We start from the raw sequence: 10,854 nt of genomic DNA on the forward strand, positions 1-10,854 counted from the left end.
CCCCTGTACAGCCCCACCCCATGTGTGTATGAACCCCTGAGACAGAGGGGAGCCCCCGCTCTGTGTATGTGAGACCCCTGTCCAACCCCCCCAGGGCCTGAGGGGGAACCCCTACCCCCATGGAGCCGGATGGGCTACCCCATCCCTGGCGCGCACACACAGGCACCTCGCTCTGTGTGACGCCCCCTGCGGGTGTGTGTCACGCTCTCTCTGCAGGGTGGACTCCATCATGCTGGTGGAGGACGGGTTCAGCGTGACTAGCGTTGATGCCAGTGACAAGATGCTCAAGTACGCCCTGAAGGAGCGTTGGAACCGGCGGAAGGAAGAGGCCTTTGACAAGTGGGGTAGGCACAGCGCCCTGGGGCGCACGCTGGGGCAGTGTGCCTCGAGTGCTTTGGGGTGGGGAACAGGCGATAAGAGGCCCCAAGTCCTGTCTTTTATCCCCATGCGACACTTACGCCTTTGGTTTCCCCTCGGAAATGAGCAGCTCGGACTCTGAACCCTTCCTGGTTTGTCTCTGGCTGGCCAGGAGCGCGCTTGGGGCTGGACAGGAGAACAGCTTCCTGCTGGCACTGGGGGGTGATGCCTCTGTAGCGGGAGCCCAGAATGCCCTGGACGCCTGCTGCTGCTCATCCTGGCATTGAAATGCCTGACTAGCCTGCTGCCGGCTGTGCCAGGCTTCCCCCGCCCCGAAGGGATCAACGTCCAGGCCCCAGGTGCTGTAGGCTGCATTTCCAATGCAGAACGCTCTCATGGGACCCCGTCTCTCTGGGACCTGTTGGAACATTTCCCTGGCGTAGGATCATCAGCAAGTGTAACATGTTGCGTGCACCTCTTCCCTTGACGTCACTGATATCACACCCTGTTCTCCCCCTCGCACGATGCAGCACTTGCTTCCCCTGGCTGGCTTTGAAATGGGAATAATGCCCCATCCCACCTCCCCAGGGTAGCGAGTGTCTCAGTGCTGCGGCTGTCGCCTTTGGCCATGGCAGTGCCTCTCCGAGCTGAGCTGTTCAGCGGTGTATGGGGGTGGGGGTGGTGCTTTCTGGGCTGCAGTGGAAATGGGTACTGCCCCTCCCCGCCCCGTCTCTGAGGCAGGAGCAGTGGGGATCTGTGTGCAGGAGGGAAGGTCCCCCAGCCCAGGGAAGGCAAGGCCTTTGTTTGTGTGTGTAACCAGCTCTCTTGTGGTGCAGTCATTGAAGAGGCCAACTGGCTCACCCTGGACAAGGACGTGCAGAAGCCGGGAGATGGGTTTGATGCTGTCATCTGCCTGGGAAACTCCTTTGCGCATCTGCCTGATTTCAAAGGTGAGCCTGGTGAACAGAGTCTGCTTCCGGGGACCAGCCCTGCAGCCAGAGCACTGAGGGCCGGGGGCAGGTGCGCATGCAGGGCTCTCATCTCCAAAGCACCAGCCCCCGCAGCTGCCAGGCGAGGCGAGCCCACCGTCCCATTTACTGCTGAGACTTGCTCAAGCCCACGCTGGGATGGCAGCAGGATTCGCTCTCCCAGCCCATGCTCAGGCTGTGTCCAGAATACAACCAAGGTCCCGACTCCCCGTGTGGTGCAGGAATGAGGGACAGAAGAGAAGGTTGCGCGGCTCCACTTAGGAGGGTCCTGGATTCTGGGGCTGCTCTAACTTACCCTGTGCTGCAGCGGCCCTATATGGGCAGTGCGTGCCAGCTGCCCCGTCCTACCCTAGCCCCCCTCCCTGCCCCTAGATAGGCTGTACCTGCTCCAGGGGCCCGCTTTTGCTAGGGTGTTCCTGGATGGCCAGTTTTGGCTGTGCTAGGGCCCGCCTATCTCCAGCCAGGAAATGGGGCTCGCGGGGAGCCGGACTAGCTTAGCTGAGGCATGCAGGGCCCCAGAGGCCCCAACATGTCCACTGCTCTCTGTTGGCACCACTGCAGGATAGAGCGAGATGCCGGGGGGCCATGGGCAGCTGGAGTGGGGGATGGGCTCTGGGCATTGCAGAGGGGTAGCTGAATCCCGCCCCTTCGCCTAGGTGATCAGAGCGACCATAAACTGGCCCTTAAGAACATTGCGAGCATGGTGCGACCGGGCGGCCTCATGGTCATCGACCATCGCAACTACGACTACATCCTGGCCACGGGCTGCGCCCCACCTGGCAAGAACATCTACTACAAGGTCACTGCCCTCCAGGCCTGCCCGGTGGAGGGGGAGGTCACCAGGGGTCGGGGGGCTGCTCTGTTTGTTGTGCCCCATTGAGGGATAGGGACAGGGCTGACTGGCACTCAGTGATGTGGGGATAGAGGTTTCCCGCCACCCCCCACGTCCTCCACGGCCATACCACTCCTCACAGCTGGCCTGGTGGGAGGGAGCAGCTCTGGCTAATGGCGGACAGGGCGTAGGGAGGTAATGGGGGAGGCTGAACCGACTGGAGTCACAGGTGAGGACAGAGCGGAGGAGAGGCTGCAGGGCTGAGGCTACGGAAGGAGAGTGCAGCAGCTCCGTGTGTGCCCTCGGTTGTAGCTGCGGCCGGAGGCGTCGCTGGGTGCTGTGCAGACCACACCAGGAGAGCAGGCTGCATTGGGGGTTGGGATTGGAGCATCACCACAGCTCCAGGCGGGCAGGCTCCATCCCAGAACGAGTATACTGGGGTGACATTAGCCTCCCCCTGCTGACCTGGGGCAACTCCCCGCGTTGTGCCTGGGGGCTGACACATGGGAGGGGAGGAGGTAACAGGAAGCTTTTGGCCTTTTGCCCCTCCCAGAGTGACCTGACGAAGGACATCACCACATCCGTGCTGCTAGTGAACAACAAAGCCCATATGGTGACCCTGGACTACACGCTGCAGGTCCCGGCCCAGGAGCCAGAGGAAGCCCCGGAACTGAGGTATGTGCTGGCTGGCACAGTCACCTGTGGCGTGAGGAGGGGTGGGCCCCGATCCACGTGCACATGAGGTGTCTGGGCACAGGGCGCACGCGGCAGGGGCATGTCCTGCTTTGCCCAGCTGGGGACTCCTGCAGGCTGAAGAGAAGCACCAGCCCTGGGTGGCGTAGCTGCCTCCCTGCTAGCCCAACTCCCCCGTGCACGGCCGGCTCACGCTGGCACATCCCAGAGCCCCCCGCAGGCGCCTGCCCCAGCCCCTCAGTGCGGTCTCTCTTCTCCTGCGTTCCAGCAAATTCCGTCTCTCCTACTACCCTCACTGCCTGGAGGCCTTCACGGAGCTGCTGAAGAATGCCTTCCAGGGGCAGTGCCAGCACAGCGTCCTGGGCGACTTCCAGCCCTACCAGCCCGGCCAGGCCTACACCCCCTGCTACTTCATCCACGTGGTGAAGAAGACAGGCTGAGGCGCTGCTTGGGGAATCCTGGCGTTGCTGGTCGGACTGCGCCGCCGGCCGTGTGGCAACGGACGAGGAGATGGAACTCTTCGCCATCTTCCTGTCTGAACGGCTCTGCTTGGGCGGCTGGTGGGACTCTCCACCAGGCAGCCGCTTCAGGGGAAGGCCCCAGGAATTGCCTGTGAGGCCTGAGCAAGGCTCTGTGGCTGGCTAGAGCGGCCCGTACTGCTGCTGCTTCTTGTCCCTCTCTGCTTCTCGCATTTGTCAGGCTGCACCGGGGTGGGGGGGCGTTTGTCCGAATCTCAGGGCTGTTGAGGGCTCTCCAGAAGGCTGTTGCGAGGAAAGTGAAACAACGCTCATGGAGAGTTACCAGTGCACGTGGTCCTGGTGTCTGTTCTGCGGCTGGGCTGGGGATGAAAAGCTCAGAGGAGGCGGGAGTTGGTGTGAGCAGGATTCTGCTGGTGCCGGTCATGGGGATCTCTCCGTAGTGCCACTGTGCCCTTGGTATGGAGGAGTGACAGGGCCAGCTCACGCCTGGAGTCCGGAGCAGAGCCTGTGTCCAACTGCGTGCTCCAGCCGCTGCACCATCTGCATGGCCATTGCTGCAGATTGGGGGGGTTGGGGGGGGGGGGGAGACCCCCCCCCCCACAGAGCTGCCACTCTGTGCCTGTGCCCCCCCTGTGCAGGGCGTCCTGGAGATGTAGCTCCAGGCCCAAGTGCTGTGGGAGCAGGGTACCTGTGGGCCACCCAGCTCTATGCACCCACTCACTGAGGGCCCGTTCCCTCCACATGCAGCCCAGAGGGCTGGGAGATGCTGGTTGCTGTGGGTAAGGCCCAGGCCATTGGCTCGGGCACTAGTAGCAGCAGCAGCTGGAGAACATACCCCCTGGCTCCAGTGTCAGGGGCCCGAGCGAGGGGTGTGGAGTGCTGCCCGGGAAGGGGAGGCTGCAGTTGGTGGCCGGCTGCGCGGTAGCAGCAGCGTGAGCCTGAACCGGGTGCTCGCTGAGGGCGAGGAAAGGAGTCGAGATAGAAAAGCAGGTGCCACACGACTCACAGCAGGGAAAACCACAGCCAGCTGGTGCGGCCACTCAAGGCTGTGAGGAGGGGGCGGGGGAGTCTAGTCTTGCCTGCCAACAGCTAGTACCCGCCTCCCTCCCAGCGCAGGGCACGACCTGGCTGGGGAAGGTGGCTGCTGTCCAGCCCCAGGCTTCTGGCCCTGAGTTAGCTTCCTTTGGGTGTTGGCAGCAGTCAGCCCGGTGAGCTCCTAGCAGCACGTCCATGGGGGTGGGGAGAGCGACGAAGGGGTAGACCGGCCAGGAGGGGGGCACTTGGCAGGGTGGGCTGGGTCAGCCCCAGGGCACTGCTGCTGAAAAGGGCAGCGAGGAGGTGCTCCGGGGGGCTGGTAAGGAGAGGTGGCTGCTAGAGGCAGGTATCACTGGCCCCAGAGGGGAGATGGCAGCCTAACCCCTAAAGGGAGCGGGGCAGCGTCAGGGCCTGTGCTCTGAAGGGCTGTACCCAGCGCTGGTGCCCATCCGGCTGCCTCAGGCCAGATCCCGGGCAGCATCCTACCCTGCCCCTCCTCTCCCCACCCATCAGGGTGCCCATTGCCGGGCTGCTCTCCCAGCAGCAGGGGAGGGTAAGTGGCCATGGGTGGCTGGAAAAAGGCATCGCTGCTGCTACAGCAGGCTCAGTCCCTCCCCGGGGTGCCAGGATCTCCAAGGGGGAGACTGCCAGGCCTGGCCACAGGCTGATCGGCTTCATGCTAATAGAATTGCTGCTAAATGTTGGCACCGCTGAGGATGGGCTGCTGAGATTCCCCTGGGAGGGGAAGCTGGGGCCAGACACTGAGAGAGAAAAGCTGAAGCCAATGTCACTGCACACGTCTTACTGCACCACGGTGTCCTTGTCCTCAAAGAGCCAGCCACACTACGGCCCAGCCCTGCTGGGCACCGCTGCCTGTGCATAGACCCACACTCCCTGCCCGGCTCTGCTCTGCCCGTGCAAGCCCCTCCGCAGACGCTGGTACGTGGGTACAATGACACTGAGCAGGGCTTGGCCAGAGTGCAGTCTGCTTCTTGCAACCCACGTGCGTGGTGAGTCAACACGCCCGTGTGTGCTCAGAGCGTAACGCCCTCTCGCAGCTCTCTGTGAACGCCTGACCCCAGCTGAAGCCAGAAGCTGCAGAGGGGGCAATAAATGCCCACACACAGCTGAGAACTAGACCAGGAACTCCCCCTTTATTTAGAAAGCCCGTGTACAGTATTTACAGCCAGTGCAGTGTATGCCCCTGCCCACTGCCTGTGCAGCCAGCAGTGTCCTCACACAAGGCAGGTGCTCCGTGCCGCTGCCCTGTGTAGTGCCCAGGCCTGTGTGCTGGGAGCTGGCCAGGGGGGTTGAGAAACCCTGCAAAAACATCTCAGGGGACCCACGCTTCTTGGGAAGCTGCTCGGGAACCCACGCTTCCTCCCTGCCGCTCTGGCTCCCCCTCCTGTCTTGTTCGTGGCTGCCTGAGTGATCGGAAGCACCATCCCTGCCTGTAGTGCATGTGCCAGCAGGGAAAGCAGCAGGGGACCCTCCCACCTACCGGTGACTAAAGCTCCACAAGGAAGTTCTCTCTCATTCGGGATGAGATTCCCCTCCATGCCGAGGGCCAGCACGAGACCACCCGTCAGTGGTGCCAGGTTTTATGCTGGCCCTGTAACAGGGGAGAGGAGGTGTGAGTGTGAATCCCCCTCCCGCTGATCCTGAGCAGAAGGCGTCAGCTAATTCCCTCACATCCCAGGGAGGCTGTGGGAGAGGGGAGGATTTTTCACTCCTGGGAGACAATCCACCCCCGAGCTCAGGATCTTTGCCTACGCCAGGGGGAAGGCACGGGGTCATGGGACAATCCATGACTAGTGCAGGGGCTCACAGGGGCTTTGGTCGCACTCCTTTCCCTTGAGATCCACAACTCAGCTCAAAGCCCCTTCCTCACACCCCAGATTACAGGGCGGGATGATGGCTGTGGGGGTAAGGGCCAGGCTGAGAGGTTGGAGGAGGGGGACTGGGACAGAGGAGGAGCAGCATGAACCCCAGCTGTGCTGCCGACAGCCTCAGATCCATGGCTAAATGTGCACCACGTCCAGGGTTGGCCAGGAGTCAGCAGGTGAGGACGCCTCCATCTCTCCACTTCACCAGCCCACACGCCTGTCCCGAATCCTCTTGGCCTTCTCCGTGTTAGGGCTGTGCGTGCTCCTTCCCTTCCCTTCTCACTGCAGGCTAGCAGGCAGCAAACTTCCGCTGGATCACTCTGTATGTGAGCAGCTCCTGCTCCGAAACCGACGGCTGCAGCCTTGTGGCAGCTTGTCCAAAATCCTCCATGGTCAGAACTAGAGCGGAACTCTCCGTGTCCAGCCCTGGGGAAAGAGTCACACAGGCACCTGAATGCAGACGGCACAGGGAACTGGTCTTCCCCACCCCAGCCCAGGAATCTGCTCCCAGCCAGGCAAGACCTGACAGCCCCCACTCGAGACTCTGCACAAGTTGTTAAAACAGCCACGTGAGGCTCTCACTTCACCCTGCCCCACCCCCTGCTGCCTGCCCACCTGCCTCCAGCCCCCTCCGGGCCTTCCTCTGACATTCTCTCACATTCAGAATCATGGCTTAACAAAAGCTGCCCAAGCCTAGGCAAATAAGAAACTGCCTTGTGGGAAGGCAGATGCGTGAACTCAATTCGGGCGGAATGGCTGGGCCTGGAGAACAGCTCCCCGCCAGCTCCCCAGAGGGCGAAGGGCACCCTGCCGCATCTAGCAGTGGAGAATGTTCTTTAGCCCCATATTCTGGAATCCTGTGATTACGGGCGACTATCAGCTCTCGGTTTTGTAATGAAATTTCTAACCATCGTGGTTACGAAGAAAAGCTTGAAACTGTGGCCCGGGTGCCACCTAAGAGCTCCGAAATCAGAAACGAAAGAGAACCCACAGTCTATTCTCTTCTTAAATCCCAGGACTTTGGGGGGCCTGCCTGGTGACTGTGGGCTGGCAAACCTCTGAACCCCGTCTGCCTCGTGCACATGGGAACTGTCTGCCTGCCAGTGACCAGAGGGGATAGCTCGTGCCTTTCTCCCCAGCCAATCCTTTCCACTTTAACCTTCCACAGAGAGAAGCTGCAGAGCAGCTGATGAGAAGAATAAAGAGGGGTGACGACAGAGAGCAGAGGAGACCTCCTTGCTCCAGCAGCAAGCGTGCCTGCAGACATTTCGGGGTTACATGGGGGGCTGTAGTCCCTGGGCCAAGCTGCGCGTACTCGGTGCTCACATCTCCCCACCAGCCCTTGGTCACCTTTGGGCCGTGAGGCACCCTGCTGGGATCAGACTGAACAAGCCCTGGTGGGACTGATCTCAGAGCCTGGTGCCAAGCCCATCACTATGCAGCTGCCTTGTGCCGAGAGCCAGGGAACAAACAACCCAGGGGGAAGTGGCTGGCCGCCAGGATGGCGGAGCAGAGTCCAGTTCAAGCCCATTTATATAATGTTTGTTTACCTAGCTTAAGGCACAGGCACAAGAGAGAAAAGGTTGCAACGCCACTTGGTGACCAAACACAGCCATTGACAAGGCCCCTTTCAGTCGCTGTCACGACCGTGGCTTCGGCCGGGCAGGAAGGCTGGTTCCCAGGGCTCTCCCTGCTGGCTGACATGCGGCTCAGTCGTCCCTGGACAAAGCATTTTTTCAATCTGACTCTCGGTTTATTTTGCCTCGCTCGGCCCCTTTTTAATACCGCGAAATTAGACAGCATGCTGAGGAGCCAAACCCGGAGAGGGAAGCCAGGATCACGACCCTATTCTACAGCTGGGGAACTCGGTACAGAGACATACCCATGCCCATCCCGCAGGCTGACCCATGCAGACGGACCCCACTGTGCGGAGCCTCAGAGAGCCCCGTGACGGAGCTAGGATTTGGACAGTGGGGTTCCTAGCTCCTAGGCCACTGCTCTAACTAATGGACAATGCTGCCTCTCCATTGCTTCCATCTGCCTGTGTGTGCAAGTCTCCCAGTTTGTGAATGTCCCCAAAACGCCCAGATCACTGGTGAACAAGACCCGACCTAGCCCGGATCCCCATGGTAACCCCCAGAGGAGCCTCCTCCCGACTTGGCTTGGCCACTTGGCGTTCCCCTTTGTCCCAACCCCCAACCGAGTCAAGTCCAAGCCCAGTGTAAACCGATAAGGGGAGATTTCACAAGACACTGTATCAAATGCTTCACTAAAACCCAAAACATAGTTCGCTGCCCTTAAACCCTATCCGGGGAAGCCCCCGTGTCTGCCGGGAGTGATTTGTTCTGCATCACTCCCCTCCCAATGGCTGGGGGTCCAGCTAGTCTCTAGAGATTTTAACCTCCGCCCAGCGCACAAGAGGAAGGGGCTGGGCTCCTACCTTCCTCAATCCAATCCACCTTCCGTTTGACCGCACACAGCATGGCGTCTGCGCAGAGCGCGTACAGATCTGCTCCCGTCAGCTGTGCAGGGCACTGATCCAGGACACTGTTGAGACGCACTGAAGGGTCCAGTTTGAACCTGCCAGGAGGGGAAACGCCCAGCAGTTAGAGCCACAGACAGCTGGAGACTGAATCCAGCCAGAGGGCTGTGGGCAGGAGGACTCAGATCCCCAGGTCAGCTCCTCCCTGTGCAGCCCCCCCCGGGCTCTGCACTAGGTTCTCCATAATCACAGGCTCCACCACTTGATTAACCTGCTTGTTCATTTCCCTCCTACAAGAACCCGGCTGGCCTGCGTCACAAGTGGAGTCTCACTCCCGCAGGGCAGAGTCAAAGGCAATTCAGACCTGTCAATCAGGGAAGACCAGGCGTCTGCAGGTCTGGCTCCTGGCTGCAGACTCCTCCCAGAGGAGAACTTCCATAACTATCTACATCAAAGTGGTCTCAATATCAAAAATTCCTGTGCAAACCCCACACCCTAGAGGTTCGGTCTCCCCTAACAGGAAAGGCTCTGGCAGACGGGGCCGGCCACATGGCCAGACAGGAGATCGGACGACACAGATTTCAGCAATGCACATGTTCGTTTCTCCAACCAGTAAATGCCTGGCCTGAGCAGAAAGAAACAGCAGTGATCGTCCGCAAGCCAGATGGGGAAACTAAAACAGCGGGGTAAAACCCTGCCAGATCACAACGGGACCTCTGGCACCACAACCTCCATAGTGCAGGGCAATGGGGAATCGGTCGCTCAGGCCAGCTCCTCAGCTAGTGTCAAGCGACACTGACTTCAACAAAGCAGCGCATACCTCCCCTGCTGAGGATCTGGCCCCTGGGTGTGCAGACGCAGCCCTGTTACAGCTCTCCGCGTCTCTTTGGCAGAGGCCAGGCCTCTTGCAGCCCAGGAGGGGGCTGTGGGTGTGAAGGGCGAGCCCGGAGCTGAAGAGGTGGTGTGAGCTCATCTAGGCCTGGATGGAGCCCGGTACAGCTCTGCTCCTGCCCCCAGCAGCAGGGCTTTCCTGCACAGGTCCCTCCTTCTCTCCTGTATGCTCCAGCTCCAAGCTAGGGGGCAGGCCACAGAGCTCTGGGCACCATAACTGGCACCTCTGAACTGCCTTCAACTCTGCCAGCCATCCCCCACCCCCTCACCGCGCTTCGCCACCCAGCTGTGCTGCGCATGCACAGCGAGGTAGAGAAGCGGCTTGGTTGGTGCTAGGCAGCTGGGCAAACACTCACTTCCTGGTGATGGCGCTCAGCACTCGCAGCTGAGACTCACGGTCCTCATTCATGCCGACATAGACCAGCTTGTCAAACCTGGCAGTGGAGGGAAAGAGCCAGTCAAGGACAGATCAAGAAAAACCTGCTTCAACAGCCAAGCCACGTGTTCCCAGCGTCAGCCCAACCCCCACCACCACCACCAGGGCAGTCAGCGGCTCCCTGGCACCCATGTTACCAGGCTCCACTCGCACGCTGAGCCCAGGGACTGGGGGAACAGAGGTGGCCTCACGTCACCCGATTCTCAGCCTGTCCCACCCCAGTGTAAATCAGAGGAGCATGAGGGCTGCTCTAGCTTATGCTCTGGTTGCAATGGCCCCCACGGGCTGATGGCCAGCCCGGGCAGCCAGAATCCACGTTTCAGCCCCGCCTTGCCCCTCCTCCAGCTTGTGCCCTGCGAGAGGCGCTGAGCGGGAGGCCAGCACAGACCCTTTGCAGGAGCTCTGCGGAGCCCCGTACACCAGGGCTAATGCCCAGGGCTGTTTCTGCTCCCAGTGCACTGCCAGACTGCAATAAAGAGGCTGGAGGGCCCCATGGTCGCCACTGTGGTAGCCTTCAAAGGCCGCGATCAGCACCGGGGCTGTGTCGTGCTGGGTCCTGCATACAAACATAGGCAGAGATGGGCCCAGCCCAGAACAGCCTGCAGTGTAAAAGGGACAAGTGAACGTACCATACCACAGGGGGGAAAAGGGCTGAGGTGGGCACAGTGATAAGGTAACATGGTGACGCAGGCTGCACTGGGCACAACCTGATCCCTTTGAAGCCCCCTCTCCCGACAGCCATGGGCCCCGTGGGCCCAGAGGCCGAGGCATCGC

The 10,854-nt window shown here is 60.8% G+C and overlaps 2 protein-coding genes across 2 annotated transcripts in view; one reads left to right on the forward strand and one right to left on the reverse strand.

Moving 5' to 3' along the window:
• LOC112116464 (glycine N-methyltransferase-like) overlaps positions 1-3,677 on the forward strand; it is a 6,423-nt gene extending 2,746 nt beyond the window's left edge. The window contains exons 2-6 of the mRNA XM_026653131.1: positions 46-344; positions 1,194-1,307; positions 2,003-2,145; positions 2,732-2,853; positions 3,140-3,677. Coding sequence (XP_026508916.1) covers positions 46-344; positions 1,194-1,307; positions 2,003-2,145; positions 2,732-2,853; positions 3,140-3,311 — 850 coding nt within the window. The 3' untranslated portion in view covers positions 3,312-3,677. The remainder of the gene's footprint in view (positions 1-45; positions 345-1,193; positions 1,308-2,002; positions 2,146-2,731; positions 2,854-3,139) is intronic.
• A 1,840-nt stretch (positions 3,678-5,517) lies between these two features.
• PEX6 (peroxisomal biogenesis factor 6) overlaps positions 5,518-10,854 on the reverse strand; it is a 26,465-nt gene continuing 21,128 nt past the window's right edge. Inside the window, exons 14-16 of the mRNA XM_026653157.2 lie at positions 10,001-10,078; positions 8,712-8,851; positions 5,518-6,697 (exon numbers count right to left, since the gene is read on the reverse strand). Of these exons, the coding sequence (XP_026508942.1) occupies positions 6,561-6,697; positions 8,712-8,851; positions 10,001-10,078 (355 nt within the window). The 3' untranslated portion in view covers positions 5,518-6,560. The remainder of the gene's footprint in view (positions 6,698-8,711; positions 8,852-10,000; positions 10,079-10,854) is intronic.

The sequence above is a fragment of the Terrapene carolina genome, unplaced genomic scaffold (genome assembly GCF_002925995.2).
Source record: "Terrapene carolina triunguis isolate 2854851 unplaced genomic scaffold, T_m_triunguis-2.0 Scaffold132, whole genome shotgun sequence".
Taxonomy (NCBI): domain Eukaryota; kingdom Metazoa; phylum Chordata; order Testudines; family Emydidae; genus Terrapene; species Terrapene triunguis.